Source organism: Hemicordylus capensis, chromosome 9 (assembly GCF_027244095.1).
Source record: "Hemicordylus capensis ecotype Gifberg chromosome 9, rHemCap1.1.pri, whole genome shotgun sequence".
Lineage (NCBI taxonomy): Eukaryota > Metazoa > Chordata > Lepidosauria > Squamata > Cordylidae > Hemicordylus > Hemicordylus capensis.
The window spans coordinates 26,717,640-26,742,422 of NC_069665.1; the positions used below are offsets into that span (position 1 = coordinate 26,717,640).

The 24,783-nt window shown below is 45.8% G+C and overlaps 1 protein-coding gene across 1 annotated transcript in view; it reads left to right on the plus strand.

Annotated features, from left to right (window-relative positions):
* Positions 1–893: 893 nt before the first annotated feature.
* Positions 894–24,783, plus strand: part of MMP2 (matrix metallopeptidase 2) — a 31,622-nt gene continuing 7,732 nt past the window's right edge. The window contains exons 1-9 of the mRNA XM_053271454.1: positions 894–1,308; positions 4,938–5,164; positions 7,332–7,480; positions 10,652–10,780; positions 11,946–12,119; positions 17,308–17,481; positions 18,664–18,837; positions 21,566–21,721; positions 22,762–22,891. Of these exons, the coding sequence (XP_053127429.1) occupies positions 1,111–1,308; positions 4,938–5,164; positions 7,332–7,480; positions 10,652–10,780; positions 11,946–12,119; positions 17,308–17,481; positions 18,664–18,837; positions 21,566–21,721; positions 22,762–22,891 (1,511 nt within the window). The 5' untranslated portion in view covers positions 894–1,110. The remainder of the gene's footprint in view (positions 1,309–4,937; positions 5,165–7,331; positions 7,481–10,651; positions 10,781–11,945; positions 12,120–17,307; positions 17,482–18,663; positions 18,838–21,565; positions 21,722–22,761; positions 22,892–24,783) is intronic.

Genomic DNA, 24,783 nt, shown 5'->3' on the forward strand with positions numbered 1-24,783 from the left:
CATCAGACCAATGGTCGATCTAACTTAAGGAGGTCCGTTTACTTACTTACCTATTTATTTATTTATTACATTTATATCCCACTCTTCCTCCAAGGAGCCCAGAGCCGTGTACACGGTTATGTTTATCCTCATAACAACCCTGTGAGGTAGATTAGGCTGAGAGAGAAGTGACTGGCCCAGAGTCACCCCGTGAGTTCCATGGCTGAATAGGGATTTGAACTCAGGTCTCCCCGGTCCTAGCCCAACACTACACCACACTGTGGCATTCCAGTTTGAGGTTTGAGTTTCAGGCAGAAATCCGTCCCTGTTCTGCTACCCAAGTTCTTTTAAATGCCACTTAGCATAATGAACTGGCATTTCATAAGCTCCATTTCAAAAACCCAGACAGTTATGAAAACAAATCCAACCCAGGGCAAAATGTCTAGTGAGCCAGCCATCCATGCTTTTGTAGCCATCATGAGGCATTGCAGAATTTAAGGACACCCAGAAGGTCCTCTTCCACCTTACAGTGACTTGATAAAAAATGTGTCTGAATCCATCCAGTCCAGGAGACAAAACGTACCTTGATGCCCTTGGGTTGATTTCTACTTTTAGCCAAAGCCAACTTTTACTTCTACTAATGTAGAACTAAATGTAGACCCAGCTGCCTTTATTATCCAACCCCCCCAAACATTGCTTAATTCCCTTGCTTTCATTCCATTAATGAATGCCTGATTTTATTAACAATTTAACCTGGCCTTATGTTCAGCACAGTGTTTTTTTTTTGGATGATGTTAAAGAGTATGGAAGGACAGAATCTGGCCTCTCTCTCTCTTTCTCAGTGAAGACAGCAATTGTCTGTCGCTACCTTAAAATTCCACATCTGGCAACCGCTCTCCCCCTCCATGTTTCCACTGTTTTTCAGACTTCCTCTTGCTGTGGTTTGGAGCTGTGCATCTGGATGTTTTAAACATACAAAGGAACTGCTGGAGCAAGCAAAAGAGAGCAAAACTCAAGGAAAGTGAAGATGCTCTGATAAGAAACTGGAGGGACTGTACAACTCAACTCCCTGACAGAGCCAAGCTCTTTCTGAAGAGGGGGTGTCAGGAAATCATCAGAATTCAAAGCAGAATGGAGGTGCCTGCTTTCTCTAGCTTAGCAGGCTGTGTTTTTAAAATCCTTCTGATCCAACTCTCCATTTTCCACCCAACTTCAGCTCCACCGCCACCAACCCTCCGGCTTCCAGAAACAGCCAGAGAACTGATACCATCACCCATCATTAAATTTCCAGGAGACATTTCTCCCCAAACAGACAAAGAACTGGCTTTGGTGAGTTTGTTTAATCCCTCTTCCCTTTGGAGATCTGTATTCCGAAATGTTTGTCTTGTTAACCACTGAAGCCGGGGCAATAAGCGTAGCCTTCTGTTTCAAGAGGTCCTAGGGGGTAGAGAGGGGAAGCATCTGGCAAAGTTATCAGCTTTCAAATGTCAATGTGAGTTCTGTTTCCCCCTCTAAAACCTTTAAAGGCAGACCAGAAATCAGTATTTGTGAATCACTTTTCTGCCCCGCATCCAGTAATCGCTGGAGCTTTAGATGGCATTTAGTAAAAAGTACAGCATTCAGATCACAGTGCCATGGTCTTGTTTTTTAATGTATCAGATATTGCCAATAATAACACTCAAACTGTCTCCACAAAAGAAATTGCCGCCCTGATGTTCATGTGGCATCTCTTTTAAGTATAGCTTCAAGGGCAATCACGGCTTAAAGTCTGATTTTTCAGAAGGCATAATGAATGGTTTGAATGCAGATCTGCTTTCAGTGGTGGTGGCTGCCCTTAAAGTGATACTTGGGCAATGTTTTGTAAACAAAGGAGAAGTGACACTGAAAAAACTTGGATGACTGCATAGCATTTTTTTAAAATTGTAGTTGTGTTAATATTCAATGCCTGTTTACTTGTCCTTCAGAAGAATGATATTGTAGAAAATATTGCTGGTCTACGGCCGAAATAAAGTTTTACTTACTATTGTAGAAAAGAACATTTCTGGGAAATTAAGATGGATCTTTTCTTGTGTATGTAAACCCAAGATGCTCTCCTCCCCACAACCCCCCACAGTTTGAAACATCATAGAGGGTTAGTCCACACATTTCCCAGATTCAGACCTAGGTTTGTCAACATGTATCCAAGTGAGCCTAGAATATTTAGGCATGTTCTGTGCTTTGAAATACTAGTTTTACTGAAGACCTGGATTTGCCAACATGTATCCAAGTGAGCCTAGAATGCTTAGGTATATTGTATGCTCTGAAATCCCAGTTGTACTGGTGATTACATTACTTCCTTTTGCTTACATCAGGGTTTTTCAACTTTGGGAACTTTCCACATGTTATTGGACTATAATTCCAGTGGTCCAAGGCCACTGTGGCTGGAGATGATGTTTTTGTAGTCCAAGAACATCTGGGGACACAAATCTGGGAACTCCAGGCTTAGAGACCCAAATAAAGTTGCCAGCTCTTGAAACCAAATAGGCTGATACCTAGGAAAGGACTAGACCGTACCTGCCAGACCACATTGACCCATATGAACCTACCAGGGCCCTCTGCTCAACATCATAGGACCTACTCATGGCCCCACCACTAACAGAGATCCATTTGTTGGGGACTAGAGACAGGGCCTTTTCAGTTGTAGCCCCTCGGCTTTGGAATGCCCTCACTGAAGAGCTTTGCCATGCTTCCTTCCTGAGTGTTTTTAAAACAACTAAAAACACATCTTTTTAAAGAGGCTTTTTAATGCTCCATCTTTGGTTATATCTGGTAAGTTCTTTGGTTTTTAGTTTTTATAATTCTCAATTTACCTTTTAAAATAACTTTTAATTTGAAATTTCATACTGATCGTGGCTTTTAACCTGAGTTTTAACTTGTTTGCTTAATCTGGTTAATTTTATTACTTTTACTGTATATTGTATCTATTTTATTGTTGTGAGCCGCCCTAAGCAGTAGTGTACTGGAGAGGCGGGGTATAATGCTTTTTTTTAAAAAAGTCGGTTTTCTGGTCATGGTGCAGATTCCAGAGTAGGTCCATAGGTGGAGCCAGAGAGCGGAGCCAAGTGTTGAGGACAGGTCAAAGGATGGACAAGCTGGTAGGGAGGGTGTGTGTGTTTGTGTGTGTGTGTGTGTGTGTGTGTAACTCATGATACAAAGCTGCCTTTGCACTTAACAAGTGGAATTAAACAAAAATGGCCAAGCAAAAGAGATAGCCCTGTCACATGATTTCTTGGCTATCTGCTTGTTGGTTCCGGTCAAAAACCATAATAAAGTTCTCTAATCTAATCTAAGGCCTTGCTTTCTTGGCAACAGGCCCAAGAGCAAATGACCCAGCCAAGCTGTTTATTTCCAGTTGGTTGGCATGGCAACCCGAGACCAGGGGCACACCTATGCAAATTTGGCACCTGGACTGCCTCTGGTGCAAAGCCCCCCAAAACCTACTTGGGGGGGGGCCTCCTGCCACACCGAACTTCCATTTTTTTAAAAATCAGCCACCGTGCAGCCAAGGGGTGGCTGTCGGGCAGTGAGCCCAGCACATTTCCCAGTGATGTCACAGGCTTGCAAAGATCTCTCTCAACTCCACAGGCATGCCTCACAGTTAGAAAAAGATGCTGGGCCAAACAGAGAGCAGCCAACTCTCAGCCACATGGTGGCTGAAATTTAAAAAAAAACAGAGGTTCAGCACGGCAGGGTGGACACGGGGTGGCTGCCGGAGGCCCCCCCCCGCCATTTGGAGGCCCCCCGGACCTTGTAGGCCACGGACCAGGGCCCCAATGTCCGGGGGTTAGAGCACCTCTGCCCGGGACCGATGTTAAGTTGAGTTGTTCTTCAAAACTCCCCTTAACATTAAAAGTCCCACCGTTAGACATCCCAGCAAACCTGCTATGGACCATTCCTCAACTGAAAATCAGACCTTCTATGCATTACTCACTGGCTGACCCATAGGAACAGAGGAAGCTGCCTTCTACTGAGCCAGACCCTTGGTCCATCTAGCTCAGTATTGTCTACACAGATTGGCTGCAGCAGCTTCAAGGTTGTCTCTCACAGCAGGAGTCTCTCGCAGCCCTACCTGGAGATGCCAGGAAGGGAACTTGGAACCTTCTGCATGCAAGCATCCAGGTGCTCTTCGCAGAGTGGGCCCATCTCCTAAGGGGAATATCTTCCAGTGCTCACACATGTAGTCTCCCATTCAAATGAAAATCTGGGTGGACCCTGTTTAGCAAAGGGGACAATCCATGCTGGCTACCACATGCTACTGCCACGCCAGCTCTCTTTCCCATCCATTTACTCTGAGCTGGATTAGTTATTCCTTAGGACGGCCAAGTAGCAGAAGTCACCTCCCCTGCAGAATATGTTGCTGTCCCTTGTGCCCCATGACAAAGGAGAGGTATCTTCACTTGGGAAGCACTGATGTCCAAGCATCCTCTTTAACAGGGGTGGAATTGCTGCCTCGAGTTGCCAACTGACCAGAGCAAAGAAGCATGGCTTGCTCCTGTGCTATTGACAGCAGTTTGACTTGCAGCAATTGGCAGGTGAGGATAGCTGAAGATCACACTGGGCTTGTTTGCATGACCAAACAGAGGGGGCAGGGAGCTGGAAGGAAGGCAGGATCCCACTTTCCTGCTCCCAGACAACCAGAGCCTGCTCATGGCTCTGCCACTCATGTACGGACATGAACAACGTGAGCAAGCTCCATAGTTGAAATAGGGAAGGAAGGAAACCAAGCTGGGTCCTCCAGTATCCCACAATGCACCCTGCAAGCAGCAGAGAGGCAGCTCTCAATACAGCAACAGTGCCCCTCTCCATGGCAACTTAACCTCCCCAGTCAATAAGAATTCATGCTCTCCACCGGTCTCTGGTTGCATGGCTCTTTGCCAGACTGTTTGATTGTGACGATGTTGTTTCCACCTTTGTCAAAGCAATACCTGAACAAGTACTATGGGTGCCCGCAAGACAACTGCAATTTGATGGTCCTGAAAGACACACTGAAGAAAATGCAGAAATTCTTTGGGCTGCCTCAGACGGGAGAATTGGATCAGAACACCATAGATACCATGAAGAAGCCCCGCTGTGGCAATCCGGATGTAGCCAACTACAACTTCTTTCCACGGAAACCAAAATGGGAGAAAAATATGGTCACTTACCGGTAGGTACTGTCTGACAAATAGGTTGCTCCAAGGATACGCTCTTTCTGTTTCGGCAGGCTTGACCACACCCGGGTCCTCTCCCAAGGCCCTATCACTCTACAGGTATGAAGACCATCACCCCATGGTGAACTTTCCACATTAAACATAGTTGTGTGAATGGATCCAGAGTGGATTTACCACCTTTCTGTTTGGGCAGAGCTGATGTGCTTTAGAGCAGGGATTCTCAACATTGGGTCCCCAGATGTTCTTGGACTTCAAGACCCATAATCCCCAGCCCCAGGGGCCTTTGCTTGGGGATTATGGGAGTTGAAGTCCAATAACAGCTGGGGACCCAACGCTGAGAATCCCTGCTTTAGAGGGCCAGGCATGGAGTATTTGGAAAGGCTAGACCAGTTGAGTGTTTGCCTGTCAGGCAGCTGCTGGAAGCAAGGGGCTTTGCATGGCACTGGACAATTCAAGCATCTTCTCTGTGTGTGCAAAGAGGCCCAAAATTGGTCGTGTCATCATTTGGGAGGCAGGAGGGGAGCTGGAAGGAGCCACCCTTGCCACCCCCATCCCACCACACAGCGGAGTGTTTTGGTCCTTTGGGAAGTGAAAGGGGGAACTTCCCCCTCACCCCCTCCACCATCCCTGCAGCTGCTATGGCTGCCACAGCCCCATCCCACTGCACAGCAGTGGGGGTTTTTAAGATAAAAGGGGGGACTTTCCACTCCCGCCCCAAGGTCCTTTACTTGAAAATAGGAATCCTTGCAATGCTGGATTCCCCTTTACAAGCTTGGCCCTCGAGCCGGCTCACAAGCGGGGGGCTCAGCTCGGTTCGCCACCAAACTCGCTCGCTGAACCAAGCCTCACCCCCTAGTTCAGCTCGAGGGCAAGCCTTTGAGCAGAGCTGGCTCGAGGACGAACTGGCTAGAGGGTGAGCAGGTCAACGCACAACCCTCTTGTGATGTCTCGGAAGGAAGGAAGGAAGGAAGGAAGGAAGGAAGGAAGGAAGGAAGGAAGGAAGGAAGGAAGGACAGCAGGGATGGGTTAGCTTTGAGTCTGCAGTCTTCCATGGGAACCAAAAAATCAATCAGTGTGACATAGGTTTCCCAGATCCAAATTCACACCTGACACAGCTGGAGCTACCATAGACCTTAGAGTTGCTTTCCCACAGGGCTGTCTCTTTGTTGAAGGGACTGCTCCGTTAATCCAGAACACCATGTTTCCTTTGGGCATAATATGTATTCCTTTCATCAACCTTTTGCAACTCCATCGAACTTCATGGAACAAAACTCCACAGGCTCCAGAGTGTCTGTCTGTTTCTCTTTTTAAAAAAAAGAAAAGAAAGTGGGGTGGGCGGGGGTTGAGATCTGGGCTTTCTAGCTGGAGATGATATTAACCCCACGGCAATGTCTGCAGAAACAGCTGACTGGAAATTACATTGAGATCCGGGTAGTATGTCTTTTAACAAGCAGTCTATGGTCCATTAAAGTCTTAGGCAGAGGAAGCAGAGCAGGACTCTTTTAATTGTCTCCATCCCTACTTAAGCCTCCGTGGCTCACTTTTTGAGATTGGCGACCATTTTCCTGCAACTCAGACCAATGATGTTGCTGGCTGGGAATTCATGATGACACATGTGCAAGGGGGGAAAACTGCATTCCTATGCACCCTCACTCGCGAGTAACCCCCTGAAGTCAGCATGCATAGAATTGGGTTGAACCTGCAAGGGATTTGGAGGGAAGCCTACCATTTCAATTATTTATTGCTCTAACTTGGCAAACTCTGGGTGAATCATCAGGTAGACATGCAGGCTCATGTCCAGGAGGATCAGATGTCTGAAGAGATCTTTAGAACACCTACAAGAGACTGGCTTTCCAGTCCTGTTATCACTTTCCAAAGCAGTTCAAGGTGTCTGAACCAGTTAGTGAGCCTCTCTTTAACATTCGGGTCAGAACCAGAACTGGGCTGGAGAGTAAAAACATGCTGATAAGCTCCAGCAGGAACTGAAGTAGAACCCAAAGTGTTCATGGGCTGGTGGCCTGCCCGCAACAGAATTAAAATGGCCCAAACCAAGTGCAACAAAGCATGACAAATGTTTAGCACAGAAGTAAGCCACTTTTAGTCTGAAACAGTTTGTAATGACCTTTCCCCCCTGTGTTCCCTCCCCATCTGATCATTATTCAGAATTTTAGGCTACACACCAGATTTGGACTCTGAAACAGTGGATGATGCTTTTGCCCGAGCCTTTAAAGTTTGGAGCGATGTCACACCCCTGAGATTTTCCCGAATTCATGATGGGGAAGCAGACATCATGATCAATTTTGGACGATGGGGTATGCATGTATTTATTTGCTACATTTCTATCTCTAAATGTATAGGGTATGTATTTTTTATTTGTTAAATTTTGGATGACCTAAATGGAGGGTGTGTGTGTGTGTGTGTGTGTGTGTGTTTAGGAACATAGGAAGGTGGGTCTCCTTTGATTTGCATTTGGATGGGAGATGGCATGTGAGCACTGTAAGATATTCCCTTTATGGGATGAGGCCAGAGCTCCTTTATAACAAAAGCAAATCAAAGAAGACCCTGCATAGCAAAGGGGACTATTCATGCTCACTACCATGGGATCAGCTCTCTTTCTCCTAGCTCTGGTTTCCCTCTGACCTGGACATTTTACCCTCACAATCACCCTATCAGGTAGCTTTAGGCGGAAAGCAAAAATGACTGGCCTAAGGCTACCCAGTGAGGTTTTTTTTAATAACAGAGGGAGGATTTGAACTTTGATCTCCTCAATCCTAGTCAGACCCTAATTTGCTGTATTGATTACAATATTTATCCTCTGTCTTTCCATGTGAAGAATTTCAAGGCAGCTTACAAAAACATACAATGGTTGGTTTTGAATCATAGAATGTTAGAGTTGCCAAACACTTGGAAGGTCTTCTAGTCCAACCCACTGTTCAGTACAGGAAACTGCTACAGCAGTTAAGGATAATAACACCACTCAGGAGGTGATCCTAAGTATGTGAAGGAACCAGACTCTGGGATTCTAGTGACCAAAGGATGAGGAGGACAGAGAAGCCTCTAGACTAATGACCCTGCAGGGTATTCAGGCCTAGTTTCCCCACCATGACTTTATACACCCATGCGCTCATGCTCAGATTCAGAGGGCTCTTGGAGAACCAACCAACTGCAGCAGAGGCCCCCAGATACCATCACACACACACATCTGTAAAACTGGATACTGGCCCTTTAAACCTGCCAGTTCCCCCCGAGAAAGGAGGGTGGAGCCAAAGCCAGCCATCAGCTGGCAGGCCTACTTAAGCCCTCTTTCAGCTGCAGGCTCTTGCTGGAGCAACATCTACTTTACATGCTCTCTCTCAGTCCTGAACCCTGTCCAGGGTCCTGATTTTTGGCTCATCTCCCTGGCTAGTTGGAGACAGTACCCGCTTAGCTGAACTCCAACCCTGGGATGTGGCAGGCAGTGGAATGGAACAGGATAGAGCCCTTGCCACATCTTTCCTTCTCTATCTCTTGCATGTGCTATTTCAAGCCTGGTATTTCCTGTCCGAGACCCCGTGCTCATTGGTTGCCCTCTCCCACAATCGAAGCTGTGTATTCAAGGGGGCATTTCTGCATCCCGTTTCAAGGGATCAAAGTTTAGGTTGGATAGCAGAAATGTATTGGTGAAAGAAAGGTGGAGTCATGGGGTGGCTCAGCTGGTGTGACTTCAGGGTGGTTTCAGTAGACCAAAGCACAGCACAAACTAGCCTGGTTCTTGCAATCATTCAAATCCAGGTTTAGTGTGGGTTGCTGACACTGTTCCCTGTAACAGGGATTCCCAGATGCTGTTGACTACAATCCCCAGAATCCTCACACAGAGGCCATTGCTGCTGGGGATTCTGGGAGTTGTTGTCAAGAACATCTGGAAATCCCTGTTACAGGGAATACTGGTTACTGACATTAGCCCGATTGTGTGATTCGTGCTAAGGTGGGGAACTCAGATGCCTCTTGGGCCATAAACCACCTTGGTGTTGGTTCATACAGGCACGCTAATGTTGACAACCCACATTAAACCTAGATTTGAATGATTGTGTGAACATGACCACTGTCCATTCACTTGAATTGTACAGCTTTAAAGAAAACGTGACTGAGGAAAACAAAGAAATGACCTTGCTTTTCTTTCAACTGGCCTGAAAGCAAAAGAAAAACAGCCCCGTTTTTATCCTGGTCAGTTGGTTGGTAGTCTTAGATGGGGGAACGGATACTGTTCTTTATTCTTCTTTCCTTGCCTGACCACATTTTCTTGACCTGGCATTGCTCTGACCTAAGGTACACATTGCCAAGTGGAGGATTAGGCTTTGCATATTGAGTGTTTTGTTTCCAGATGGCAACTGATCAAACCGAGAAGGCCCTTAGTGATGCAAAAGGAGCCACAGAAAGCCGCCACAGCCTGGGCAGCTGTGCAAAAGGGATGAATAGCAGGGTTATGCCCTTGCCAGGCTGTTGCCTTTCCAAGAAAAGCTCTTGGTGAAAGGACGGGAGAAGCCAAGAACTGGCCTTTGCCCGGCAGGACTTGGAAGAACGTGGTGGAAAAGAAACGTGGGCTCATTCATAGAAACCCAAAGGCAAGACCACCTGAGCCGGACAGTATTGGACACAAATAATATAGCGATAACAACAAGGAAAGAAACAGAGGAAGGGTGTCCTGTTTATTCCCTGCTTAAAGGCTTCCAGAGGCTGCTGTTGGAAACAGGATGCTAGGTTAGATGGATTTGGGTTTAAGGATACTAGTTTTATACCCATGTAACCATCATGGCTTCCTTCCAAGAATCCAGAGCACTGTAATCTGGTGTGGTGAGGTGCTGAGTGTTAGATGAAGGATTATCCATCTTCAAATATCTGAAGGACTGTCACTGGACTAGTATTTTCCCCCTCTTTTCTTTGGTGCTCCTGGGGGAAGGATGAGAACCCATGTGTTGAAATTAGAAGGAAACAGATTCAGGAGGAACATGTAAGGGTTGATTCAGGAGAAATTTGAAAGGAATTATGTAAGGGTTGCTTGAAAGCAGAGTGGTGTGATTCACACCATGGTAGGCTCTCCTTTGCTGGTGATTACAAACAGAGGGTCAACGACCATCTTCCAGAGACACTGCCATGGAGTCCTGTACTGCCACAGTCATTGGACTACAGAAGGCCGGACTAGTCCAGGGGTAGGCAACCTTAGCTCTCCAGCTTTTGATGAACTACAATACCCATCATCCCCAGCTGCAATAAATTGTGGGTGGGAGTGATGGGAGCTGTAGTTCAACAACAGCTGGAGAGCCAAGGTTACCTACCCCTGGACTAGAAGACCATAATGATTCTTTCCAATTCTATGATTATATTATTCCAGCTCCTTCCCCGCAGTACTACGGTTTTCAAGGTTCCTTCAGAAGAGAGGAATGACTAACTGAATTCTGCAGTTAGTTTCCCTGGGCTTGGTATCAGTTTCTTTCTGCCTCCCACAGAACACGGTGATGGGTACCCTTTTGATGGTAAAGATGGCCTCTTGGCTCATGCCTTTGCACCGGGGCCAGGAGTTGGAGGTGATTCCCATTTTGATGACGACGAGCTCTGGACGTTGGGAGAAGGACAAGGTAACATCAACAGCAGATTGCATCTGAGGGTGTACTTTTTACAAATCAAGGTTGAAATTCAGGGAATGACCTCGAATCTCATCAGAAGGGACTGGTTCCTGTAGTCCCCACTCCCTGGTTGCAGGAAGGGAAGGTACGAAGCACCTCACCTGCTCGATCTCCGCTCCAAATCATCCACCATTTCCCAGAAACTTTTATGCAAGAAAACAAAGTCAATACATGCACCTTGTGGGATTCAGCTGAGTCATGTAAGAGCTGCCTATATTTAAAAAGCATATAAAGCTGGTTTATACTAGGGATATGCAAACAGGTTCGACGTTGAATGTGTTCAACACTGAACCAGTTCGGTTCGACTGTTCGGGGTAAAAATGAATCACCCCCTGTTCAGTCTGCCCCCAGACTGACCACCACCACCCCCAGCCAGTTTGGGGGGTTGCGAATTGTTTTTTTAAAAATCTTTTTTCAAACTTACCCCCTCCAGGGGAATTATCCAAGGTGGCAATGGGCGGGGGGTCTGTGGAGGTTCCCCCTCCCCTTGCCAGCCTCCCTTAGTTCCAAAATTGGCTGTTCAGGGGGGACCTCTGGAGACCCCCCCCCATCTCCTTGGATAACTCCCCCGGAGGGGGTAAGCTGGAAAAAAGAATTTTTTAAAAAATCATGAAACACCCCCTACAACTGAACTGGGGGGGGGAGGGTTTGCAGGGGTGTCAGACCGAACTGGCCCAGTCTGGTTCAGATCTGGTTCGGACTCAAATCGAACTGGACCAGCCACTTCCGTGCACACCCCTACCTTATACCAAGTTAGACCATTGGTCCATCTAGTTCACTGTTGTCTACATTAACTGGAGCAAGCTCTTCGGGATTTCAGGCAGGAGTCTTTCCCAGCCCTTCCCAGATATGCTGCCAGGAACTGAAGCTGGGTCCTTTTGCATGTAAACCAGATGCTCAACCACTGAGTTACAGCCCCATCCCCTGTTCTCAATGTGTAATGTTTCCAGTGAATCTCTTGTTATAACATTTCTAACCCACTGCTGCTCATAGCTTAAGGGTCATTTAAGTTTTAACTTTAACATTTTAAGTTCTCGGAAAGAAATTCTGCAAAGAAACCCTATGCTGGTATATTTTTGCCACTGCTGATGGATTCTTGCCCTCCTTTCCTTTCAAGTTGTTAGGGTGAAATATGGCAATGCCGATGGAGAATTCTGCAAATTCCCCTACCTGTTCAATGATAAAGAGTACAACAGCTGCACAGATGCTGGGCGCAGTGATGGATTCCTTTGGTGTTCGACAACATACAACTTTGATACTGATGGGAAATACGGATTCTGCCCTCATGAATGTAAGTCCAAGGACAATGCAGAAGGCCCAGTGCTTTAAAGAGGTTATTTTAGTCTAGAAATGTGTTGTTGTTCTGCATAGCAGGTATGGCTTGTGTCTATTTGTTTCTTGTTGCCCATTTTGGACCAATTGCTTGGTCAGTTGAGACCTTTTTTGTGATGAATTTCACCAGTTCAAGAAAAAAGATCTCTTGCACTCCTTATGTATGGAAGTGCTCAGAGTATGGGGAGAAATGGAGAAGGCTCTGAATGAAACCCAGTTATCATCACACCCCATAGTCTTCCAAAATTGTAGCTAGAGAGGGGCCATTTATAATTCAAGAAGTGATGGCAAGGAAGTGAGCGTGGGTACCTTCCCTCCCTCTGTTGGGTGCATCAGACATCTCCGCAGGAGCACAAAATTTGTAAAGGCATGTTGTTGATATCATTGCTTACAAAGTTTAAGATGATAGGTCCTTGTCCCACTCCAGAAGCCAGTGTTGGGGAGACAACAGAGGAAGGGGAGTACAATAGAGGCAGGGTAAACTGGGAATTAATATGTATTTATTTCAGGTGCATGTACTTAGGCTAAGTTAGAATGGAGCATGTGTGGAATATATGGGTTGTGCCAAAGTCTTCATGCAAAGGGTGGGTTTCGAGGAGGGATTTGAAGAATGACGATCATAAAAGAAGGCAACACCATAAAACCTGGCATGTTTATCTCTCAGGACTGTTGGCAACCAGGGAGAAAAAGCCAACTTTGATTTCAGAATCAAACAAAAACATTGCTCAGCTCTGTTTTGGGAACTAGAGGGAAGTATAGCTCCAATGTAGGTCTGTTGAAAATGGGTTGAGCCCAGTGGTTGGATGCTCCATTGATTTCTCCAGCGTTCTCCCTGCTTTTATTATTCATTTGAGGGTTTGGACCTATTCTTCTGCCTTGGGATTAGGGTCTACAAGACTTGATGTTTTAAGGCAGTGCTCTTCATTACAAGGCCAGGGGATGGGGGGCGGTGTCTAAGTGTGGCTTCCTGGCTAATTGTTTATTGGACCTGTGTGAAGCTGTGGTCAAAGCTATATACTCAGGACAGTGGTACCTTGGCACCCTGAAAAGATGATCATTCTCACTGCACTTTACCCAGCAGCAAGAGGGCTCCTTTAAGAGAAACAGAGAGCTCTTGAGCCCTTGCACATCTTGGTCGGTGTGCACAGAATTCTGGGAAGTGTAGTCCTTGCTTGTGCTTTCTACCTCGAGCTTTTGAGAGGGCTCCATCCCTCTTCAAGGGCCCTCTCAGCACTGAGAAAAGCAGTTCTGTGTGGAAGTCAGCCCAGTGGGAAATGGCTTTCACATGGAAGGGTTGTTGGTTGTTGTTTGCCAAAGTGGCCCCCACTTGAAAAATAGCTTTTCCTCACTATGCTAGAGGAACGTATGGCTCACAGGTAAGTCTGTTGAAAATGGGTTAAGCCCAATTGTTGGGTGCTTGATCTCTTTCTCCAGAGTTCTTCCTGCTTTTATTACATACTTGAGGGTTTGGACCTATTCCTCTGCCTTTGGATTACAGTCAACAGGTCTTGATGCTTTAAGGAGTAGCATAGAATAAATATGCAGCTTCTCCCATCTCTGCAGCACAGTTACAGGAAAAGTGGCACATGGTGAAATTTTCCATCAAAAGGCATAGATGGGTATTTATTTTCCTAGCATGTTGCAAAATATCTTGATTAAGGGGAATATCTGGGCAACAGTGAAGGATACAGCAATCTTCTTGGGGTCTGGATTTTGCAACCCTGCACAGGAGACGTTTGTGGTTTCCCGCAAAGAGTGAGGCTTGTTTTGCAAGAAGGTGATGAGTATTATCTGCTAGAAATCCCTTGCCATGGTCTCCTGCATCCTCCCTGACAGAGATGTATCTTAGGGCTCTTGCCTTCTGAAAAGCTTTCAGCTGCCCAGTTTAGGCAGAGAAAAAGTGACGCTCTATACTTTAGAAACCACACGTTCAAATACATCTTAGTGAAAAAATGTGCTAGCAGAACCTGGCAGGCTGAGATTATATTTAGTTGTCTGCTTTGTGAGCTGTGAATATCAAGCCAGGATTTACAGACAATTTCTCTCCAGATCTGGAATGAACTCTTAAAGGAAAAACTCATTCTCACAGAGAAAATTGGAGAACGGTTGTTGTCTGCAATTCTTAAACTGATATGCATGTGGATACCTTTTTTTTAAAAGCGGGGGGGAGAAAGAGGAAGTGTCAGTATTCAGGGAAGGAAGTGAGGAATCTTTTGTTTCCCTTTCAAAACATGGGTCCCCTTTTGTACAAAGTGCTGGCACCCTGAATAGTTTGGGACCTGGGTACTTGAAGGACCACTCAGGGGATGAAGCCGCTCTGGGAAGAGCAGAAGGTTTCAAGTTCCCTCCCTGGCATCTCCGGGATAGGGCTGAGAGAGATTCCTGCCTGCAACCTTGGAGAAGCTGCTGCCAGTCTGTGCAGACAATACTGAGCTAGATAGACAAATGGTCTGACTCAGTATATGGCAGTTTCCTATGTTCCTATGTAACCCCATGAACTTGTCTGGATATCTGGATTTGCTACAGAAGCTCTAGCACAAGTCCCTCCTCCATCTTAAGTGTGGAAAGTGATGACTGGTGGGAAGGCCTTCTCGGTTGTGGCCCCTCAACTCTGGAATTCTCTCCCCAAGAAAGTTCATCTGGACCAACTACCGTGTCTTTTCAACACTAGTCAAATATATTTTTATTTGTCCAGAATTTCAGTTAGATGCCGGTGGTTTTTAACCTGAATACTTTGGTCTTATATTCTGCTGTGATTTATTGTCCCATTGTATTTTTTTGGATTTTGTTTTATTGTTGAATGCTGCCCTGGGAGAATTTTCTGAACAGAGGTGTCTCTAGAACAACTAATGTTGGGAAGCAAAGTGGTGGCAGATAACTTTATTATTTTGCTATGCTTTCTTTTCCAGAAAATGTGGCAGATTCCTCTAGAAAAAGAGGTCAGTACCAGGCTAGCCCAAATCTGCAGGGTAGAGGACTCTGCACCTCCCTGCACACATGGGCTAGGTTCAGACGCAACACGAAACCATTGGGTTCCATGCCCCCCCCTTCCCATCCATGTTTGGACACTGGGGAGACTGCTGACTGCAGAGAGGTGGGGAAGCTGGCTGTGCGAACGTCCCTATTGCCTAAAAGACAGCCCACACAGCCAATGGCAGCCAAAGCAAGGGGAGGAGCTTCCTCACTCAGCTTCGGTTGCAGACAAAGCTAACAGCGGTGCCAGGTTCAGATGTAATGCTGGCCTCAGCAACCAGAGTTTGGGACAATTACACTTAGAGAGACCCAAAGTTAATAAGTGGAGTTTGGGGTGGGAAACTGTGAGTCAATTTTTTCCTTTAGCTGCAGCTTGCAATGTTCAGGTGTTTAGTTAGCGAAACCGAAAGTGAAGAGACCGCTGTTTTTGTGTTATATCTGAACCCGCTATTCAAAATAAATAAATCACTCAAATCACCCAGATTCAAGCTGAATCGATTCAGATTCAAATTGATTTGCACATCCCCACTATTTAACTGGTTTTAAGGTTTTAAATGTGACTTTTATGGTATTTTATTTTGTGAACTGCCTTGGGATGTGTTATGAAAGGCAGTATAAAAATTGAACAATAAAAAATAAAAAATAAACTCCCTTGGTCTGGCCTTGAGTCTTCAGGAATCGGCATCAGATAACTTAAAGCAATCTTGGAGATTTTAACAGCTTAATATTGTGGAACATATTAGGGGAAGATATATTGGCAACCCCACCCACAGAAATAGCTTCAGTTAGAGCTGGTGATTCTAGGAGGGCAGTTTACAGATTTCCTAACTATGTGCCTAGGAGTCTGTCAATGTACATATTTTTACCATGAGGCAATCGGACTACAGACAGTGTCCTTGGACATCACACTTTAAAAGCCCCCATGTTGCAAGCTGGCTATCTTGGTGCTGGGATTTTGCACATGAGCCAAGTGCTTCAGCCTTTTGTCTGTGATGCAATTGTTTGCCAGAATCACTGACTGGTAAGACACACACAGATGGTTCTTGTTAGACAAATTGTGGCATTGTTCACTTTATTAGTCCAAATCACCATTTTCTAAAAAAAATGAGTGATAAATACAGATGCTGCCAGAGTGTGTACACACACACACACACACACACACACACACACACACACACACACACACACCCTGTTCAGAAGACTGTTTTCGTCCTTCCTTTCCCTTTTTCTAGATTATATAGACTGAAGCTTCTGAGACTGTTTAGTCTGGAAAAAAGACCAGGGGGTGAGGGGACATGACAGAAGTTAAAAACATTAAGGGGGTGGTTTGGGGCTGAGAAGGCCCCTTACTCCATTTAAGACAGATTAGCAGAGCCTCTAGTCAGCTCTGCAACCCCCAGATGGGCACCACAACTGTGTTCTTCAATGCTGCCACCAGAAGCTGGAGTTTAAATTAGCGTATTCAGCATATCCATGATCATTCATGCAAAATTTGTTATCTGTAGGTAATCAGAAAGTATGGCATTTTTTCTAACCCCACCCCCTCAAATATATTTAAACTGTTCAATGAGTAGATTCCAGGATAAAAAGCTCTCAGTTAATTTCAATAACAGAATTGTCATTATGTCTGCAAAATTTGGTCTCTGTAAGTCATTGGGAAGTCTGACTTTATTTCTCACAAGCAAACATACAAATTCTTCCAAATATATAATCAATGATGCCTTTGGCACCAATAATGTGTGGAGGTGGAGAATCAGGCGGTGATCCTTGGAATGAGAACTGGACATTACTGGGATGTCCTTCTTTTGAACTGGGACACGAACGTAATCTGCAGTAGAATTGTGGTATTTGCTGGGAAACAAGAACAGCTGTGTTGAAGCATACAGATGCTGGTATATTGACTTTATTTGTCAGTTTCAGAATTGTACGGGCCACTTGGAAAGAGCTTATCCCGAAAACCTGAAAAATAAAAGACACTTGGTTTCCTTCACAGCTGCTGCTGTCTTCTTCCTGCATACTTTTCTGTAACTGGATGACCCCCCCTTGCCTTGAAAACTATGGTTTCTCTCCAAACAACATCTGTTGTAAATTAAAAACAGATTATTTTGTAAACAGTCAAAGGTGTGACTGATCATTTTCAGACTAACACGGTGTACTACCTTCTTCTTTCATAGCGCTTTTCACCATGGCTGGAAATTCTGATGGGCAGCCCTGTAAGTTCCCCTTCAACTTCCAAGGTAAATCCTACGACAGCTGCACAACAGAAGGGAGGCAAGATGGCTACCGATGGTGTGCCACCACCGAAGATTATGACCGGGATAAGAAATTTGGATTTTGTCCAGAAACAGGTAGAGTAAATGATGTGCAATTATGTGTGGGTTTATTCAAAGGAAAGCCATCCCCTTGTTAGGCCTGCCAAACTTTTATTAGGCTTGTTCACACAATCATTTGAATCTAGGTTTCATGTGGGTTACCAGCATTGAAGTGATTGTGTGAACACAAGCCAAGGTGGTTTATGGACCCCAAGAGTTCCACCTTAGCATAGCTTCACACAATCACACTAATGTTTAATCACATTAAACCTAAATTCAGAAAATTTACCCCTGCTATATGAGCAAAGAGGTGCCTTTTAAACTCGCCAATAAGTGGTGATTCTCTTTATTTAGCAGGGGGAGAGCAACTGGCCCTATCCATCCCCAGCACAGCATTTTTCCAGCGGCTGTTGCTGGTGTCTGTCATTTCATTTTTAGATTGTGAGCTCTTTGGGGACAGGGATCCATCCGTATTTATATCTATGTAAACTGTTTTGGGAACTTTGGTTGAAAAGCAGTATCTAAATATTTTTCGTTTTCGCATTTGTATTGTTTTAATGGCAGTCATGTTATGAAGCTGGAGCCTTCTAAGCAGGGGTGACCCTTTCATGGGGCAAGGTAATTGAAGTAATTACCTTGAGTGGTGGATTTTTGAGCACCAGGGGGTGGAAATATGCCCCTTGCTCTTTGTCACTCTTTGCCATCTCACTCAGCTCTTTGCCAAGAGTTGTGCCAAATGGTCCTTTGCTGTCACCTCCTCCTAACCCAGGGCATGACCTCCTACCTCCCTGGCACTGGGAGGCACACAAGTGGAAGAGATGACACTTGACACACACACACACACACACACACACACACACACACACACACACACACACACACCCTCAGTGCCCAAGATCTTCAGCCTGCCTCCTTGGCTCCCCCATCTTCCCTTCATCCCCTCCTCCCCAAGGAGGTGTCATTCCTGGCTGTGTTAGATGGACACCTTGGAGACCCCTCTGGACTCTGTAGGGTTTTTTCATAGGAAGCGACATTCTCCACATAGGGTTAGAAAAAGGGGGGGGGGGCACAGATGAACTGAAGGAGCTAAAAGAGTTTGATGCAAACTCTTCATTCTCCAGTTCTGGAATTATTCTCCCAAATCCTCCTAGGTGAATCAGAATCCAGCAAATCCATGAATCTCTACTGATTATGACCCTTCTGCATTCTTCTTCACAGCCATGTCGACAGTCGGTGGAAATTCTGAAGGAGAACCCTGTGTGTTCCCTTTCATATTCCTTGGGAATAAATATGACTCTTGCACCAGTTCTGGACGTCAAGATGGGAAGATGTGGTGCTCCACGACGAGCAACTATGATGAAGACCGCAAGTGGGGATTTTGTCCAGATCAGGGTAAGATCCTTTTCATAACTGGAAGTATCCTGGTTCTTTAAGGTAGAGCTGGGCATTCTAGTAGGCCCAGGGAGCCCTTTCTCCATTTCGGTCTGTCTTCTGCATATCATCCATGAATACTTTTGATTTATCTCCACCTTTCTGTAAGTCAGGCTCTATTTTTGTTTGTTTGCTAGTTTAATTCATGTTTATATTGCAAATTCAAGTGTATTTCTAGGATGGTTTGCAATGGCATCATAAGACACACAAGAACAAAGTCTTCAAAACCAGCCGCATGAGAAACATATTACAGTAGGATAGTCCACACGATCATTATCGGGGTAGGAGAAGAGTCTTACCCAATTTTGAGAGCTGTGTGCGCTCCTGGCTTGTGATTGGGTGCTCATAAAAAGCATGGTAGGAGTTGGGGGAAGTGATCACCTTTGAGGCTCCCACTGGGTAGTAGGCCTTTTCCTCCTACCTCATTCATTATGGAGGAGAGCTGGTCTTGTGGGAGTGAGCATGAATTATCCCCTTTGCTAAGCAGAGTATGCCTTGATTTGCGCTTGAATGGATGACTACATGTGAGCACTGTAAGGTGTTCCTCTTAGGGGATGGGGCTATAGCTCCTTGGTAGAGCATCAGCTTGCATGCAGATGGCCCCAGGTTCACTTCCTGGCAGCATCTCCAGGTACATCTGGGAGAAATGCCTGGCTGTAATCTTGGAGAGGCATTGACAGTCAGTGTAGACAATACTGAGCTAGATTGGGGTGTGTGGGGCTGGGGGCAAATGAGCATGTGCGGGGCCTCCTTAATATTTCATATTATTACAGAATCATATTGATTGATGACATACAGCGTAAATAGTGCGAGTGAGGTTTTTGGACATGTCCAACCAGCTTGGACATATAATGCATTTCTAAAGGAATGAAAATAAAAAGCACAGCACATGCTTCCCAGTTCTCAGACCTTCTGGGTTGCAAATCAACTTGAGCATAGTGCATTCATAAATATATAAATAAATAAATAATAGGTTGTTTGTTGCCAGATGTTTTTGTAATTTTCTGCCGTGAAACAAGTCGCTTATAGGACTTCTTGAGTGGGTTAAAAAAAACACCACACACACACCCCAAACCCCAATGATTTGTCCAGTCCACTTCAATTTAAATATACATATTCCTCCCATCCTGCCCTACATCGCTGCTCAATGCCAAAGCCCTACGGCAAGTCATTCCAGGACAGGTGATCTAAAGGCTGGTGCAGAAAGGAGGGCGTTTTACCCTTTTTTATGAAGGCAAAGGGTAGATTCTTCCATCTGGGGGTGGAATGATGGTCTAAGTGGGGGCTTCAGTTCCAGACATTTTTGAAATTTTCTGCCATGAAGCAAGCCACTTATAGGACTTTTGGGATGGGGTTTTTAAAATTAAAAACCACTTCAATTTAAATCTACATATTCCTTCCACCCAGCCCTACATCTCTGCTCAATACCAAAGCCCTATGGCAAGCCAATCCCTAAATATTCAGGGGGTGAGGGGAGATAACCCCAAAAAGGAGATCACATCATACCTCCATGACTTGGGAAGGGCTGGGCCGAGGGTCTGCAGAGAACTCTGGTGCTGGACACTCTCTGCCTGCTTGCTTGCTTCTTTCCTGAGCTTCAGGGAAGCCTGCATGGAGGCCTCTCTGGATGCCGAACAGCTGAGAGGTGGGATCGAGCCCTCCTACCCAGAAGCAGCCTTGCAGACTATAATTTTCCCTGTCCCACCTTCCCAGGAGAGCTGGTCTTGTAGTAGCAGGTATGAGTTGCCCTCTTCGCTAAGCAGGGTTCCCCCCTGGCTTTCATTTGACTGAGAAACTATATGGCCACTATATGGTCCAATGCAGGGATCCTCAACATTGGGCCCCCAGATGTTCTTGGACTTCAACTCCCATAATCCCCAGGCCCAGTGGCCTTTGGCTGGGGATTATGGGAGTTGAAGTCCAAGAACATCTGGGGGCCCAACGTTGAGGATCCCTGGTCCAATGGACTCATGGTTCCTCTACCCCCACCCACAACCCCCACATTCGGACAAAGTAAAGAGCTTCCTCACTGCAGTCTTGCTGACTGCAGAGAAGAGGGGGAACTAGCTGAGCAGGCTTTCTTCGTGAATTAAGGAGAACCCACACAACCAGTCATGGAGGGAGAGAGGGAGGAGCTTCCTCCTTCAACTCCAGTCTGGTTGAATACAGCCTCCAGTGCTGCATTCGGATGTACTGGAGGCTCCAGGTTGTACCGGAATCCCGGTTCTGAGCTGCAAAACTCACTATAGTGGTCAAGGAGTCCAAGTGATGTATTGGCTGAGTGCGTGATTTCTCACTCTTTATGCATGCCTGGTTAGGATTGCTTCAGCTGGAGAGCTACTTAAATGTAATCTGTTTTGCAAACTAAAAAAAAAAAAAAATCTAAGGAGACCTTTATACTTAAAAAAACACACACCATAAATAGAAAGGATTTGGTTTTCCTGTGTGTTTCGGTCCTTAAGGTCACTCTTCAAAACTTCTGGGAAGTTGGACTGTTTACTAACATTCCATAACCTCTCTTGGCTGCTTGGTCAATGACTAGGAAGGTTCGATTACAACAGACTGACGCCAGCTTTCCTGCAACCCCTACTTGATGGTGGTTTTAAACATTGTCCAAATCTGGCTTCAACAATAAGAACCATAAATAAGGTTATGTTCAGGCAGTCATATGAACAGTGTTTTCTTTCAGGCTATAGCCTTTTCTTGGTTGCTGCTCATGAATTTGGACATGCCATGGGACTAGAACACTCTGAAGATCCTGGAGCACTCATGGCCCCTATCTATACCTACACCAAGCACTTCCGGCTGTCCCAGGATGATGTTCAGGGAATCCAGGAACTTTATGGTAAGGTGCTCATTCGTTTCAAGTGTCATTCATCTGAAACAATTTGGCATCCATGACCTACAGCTTTTGATATCTGTCACTCACACAATACCACATATTCACAGTCCATGTTAATGACTCTGCATTATATATTATCCTCTGGTGTTGAGTTCTTAGGCCCTGCAGAACTTAATGGGTTGCAATGCAAGTGTCTGAAGAACCGCAACTCCAAATTAGGCTAGCAGCCCAACAGCAGGTGAAGACCACAGAGAAAGCCACAATGGAATGGGAGATGAGGCCATGGCTCAGCAGTAGAGCATCTGCTTTGAATCCAAAAGGTCCCAGGTTCAGTACCTGGCAGGGATTGAACCTGGGCATCTCCAGGTAGGGCCAGGAGAGACTCCTGCCTGAATCCTTGGAGAGCCGCTGCCAGTCAGCGTATTGAGCTGTCCCATAAGGAGGCCCATAAGTGGGTCAAACCATCCCTAAAAAGACTGGGGGGAGGCCAACGGGGGGATCAGGGACTGTTGGAGACCCACGCTCACCCCCGGCCACGGCGGCACTCCCCAGAGGCTGCCGGATCAGGTGTTAGGTGTTTGGTTTTTAAAAATAATTAAAAAAATAATAATCCAACCACCCTCCCCTCAGCCAGCCCCAGTTTGAGGTCAAGCCCAACCGAACTGGGCCCGGTTTGGCTCAAGGGCGAGCTGTCAAATAGGCCCGGTTCAATGGCGAACCGGCTCAACCTCGAACCAGTTCACACATCCCTACAACCCCAGCTTCAGTTTATTGTGGCTGGCCTGGGAATGATGGGAATTGTAGTTCAGCAACATCTGGAGTGCCACTGGTTGGGAACCCCTGGCATAACTAATGGAGTGGTTAATATGGGAATTGAACCACATCAAGTCTCCCTCCCCTTTCCTATTTCTTTTTAGCTCCCCATAAACATATTTTGAAATGAAGTGATGGTGATGGTGGTGACCTATTGAGTTCTCATTTTTAAAGAAATCCCCACATTACTGCATCATTCCATTCTCATCCTTTTTCCCCTTCATCCACAGGCGGTTCTACCGATGTGGGACCAGGCCCGAGTCCAACACTTGGACCAGTCACCCCTGAGCTTTGTGGTCAAGACCTGGTATTTGATGCTGTCGCCCAACTCAGAGGGGAGATCTTCTTCTTCAAAGACAGGTGAGTGAGAGAAACTGGTTTGGTTATAATAGGCCACCTAAATAAAATCTGAGGGGGTGTGATCAGGGGGCATTCATATGCCTGTATATATGAAAAAACAGTCTTCTCCGGTGCTTGCTTCAGCAGCACATATACTAAAATTGGAACAGTTTTCTCCAACCATGCTTTTTTGGCTCTCTTTTGGGAAGCCCTGGTTTCCTCAGAAGCTGGTCATGGGTTCCTCAGCGAAAAAGCCAGATATGGTAGACAACCTTCTCTGTCTGCTCAGGTTGCCTGTGGGGGGCGCTGTTATCTCCCCTCCACCACCTGAAGTACATTTGGCAGGAACACAGGAGTGAGTCTTCTCTGTTGTTTTGCCTAGGCCATAGGTTCCTACATTTGGGTCTCAAAGGGCATTGTAACTGTGGATGACTGTAGCGCAGCAATATCTGGGACCACAAGGATGGAAACCTCTGGTTTATCTTTTGAGCATCTGGCCCAAGTTATAGAACTCCCTGGCCCAGAAGGCCCAACTCCAACATTGATGATCTTTTGTTCCATCAGAAGGCTTTATTCTAGCTGGACTTTGGCCTGGCCCAAACCTGATATGACTTTCTCTGGTTCTTTTGAGCTTGCAATCATCTTTTCTTATCGTCTGCTCCTATTTTTAGTGGTGGTGTTTGACTTCTCAGTTGATTGTTTATAAACTCTTCAAGTAAAATGCCTTGGGCATTTCTGCCATAACAGGTTCCCCCAGCTGCTTGGCGGTTATCTGTGCCCCAGCTTGGACAGTGTGAAACAAAGAAGGAGGAGAGCTAGTCTTGTGGTCGTGAAATTGCCCTCTTTGCTAAGCAGGGCCAGCCTTGGTTTGCATTTGGAGGAGTTAATACATGTGAGTTCTGTCTGCTCTTAGGGCAGAGGGGTTCCCAACCTGTGGTGCTCCAGGTGTTGCTGAACTACAACTCCCATCATACCCAGACACAATTAATTGTAGCTGGGGTGCTGAGATTTGTAGTTCAACATCTTGAGTACCACAGGTTAGAAACCCCTGCCTTAGCTCAGAGGTAGAACATTGGCTTTGCATGCAGAAGATCCCAAATTCATTCCCTGGTGGCATCTCCAGGTAGGGCTGGGATAGACTTCTGCCTGAAACCTTGGAAAGCCACTGCCAGTCAGTGTAGATAATACTGAGCTAGATAGTCAATGGTCTGACTCAGTAGAAGGAAGCTTCATATGTCCCTAAAGCAAATGAGCTAGGATTTTTCATGCATTTCTCTCTTTTTTAAGCACTTTCATTTTCTAGCAGCCACCCGCAGGTTAAACATATTGTGTTTCAAATGGCTCAAAAGGGGGAAAACCCAGTCCAGTAATCGGAAATTGGCACTGATCAACATGTCGAGGCTAATTGTATTGTTTCAGACATATAAGAACTGTGCACATTTTTAAAAGGGCCAGATGTGTTCTAAGGGTTTTGGAAGCTGTCCCAGTTGTATGTGATGCAGAAACATGAGCGCCTTGGTTGCTTTGACTCAAACCAAATAAACCGCCCAGGCATGCTCAGAAAAAAGAGAGCTTCCAAGTTCCAACTTCCAAGCCACTTTAATAGTCATTGGTGCCAGCTGCATCTCCTGAAATCTCCCTCCTTTGGGGTTGTCAGCTGGAGCTCTTTTGAATTTCCCTGCTCCACTAAAATGGTTTTTTTCCCCCTAACTTTTTAATCCAGCTCAGAAAACACATACATAGGAAGGGGGAAGCCATTGTTTGGACTTGGTTGTGTTCTGAATACAGCTGAGTTAGTGGAGAACCTTTGGGCTTCATTTTTGGGGGAGAAATTGGGGGTAAAGGAGCGGGTATGAAATGCCCCCCTGCTTACCTTTTCCACCACTGTCAGGTTTGTATGAGTGGTCATTCTT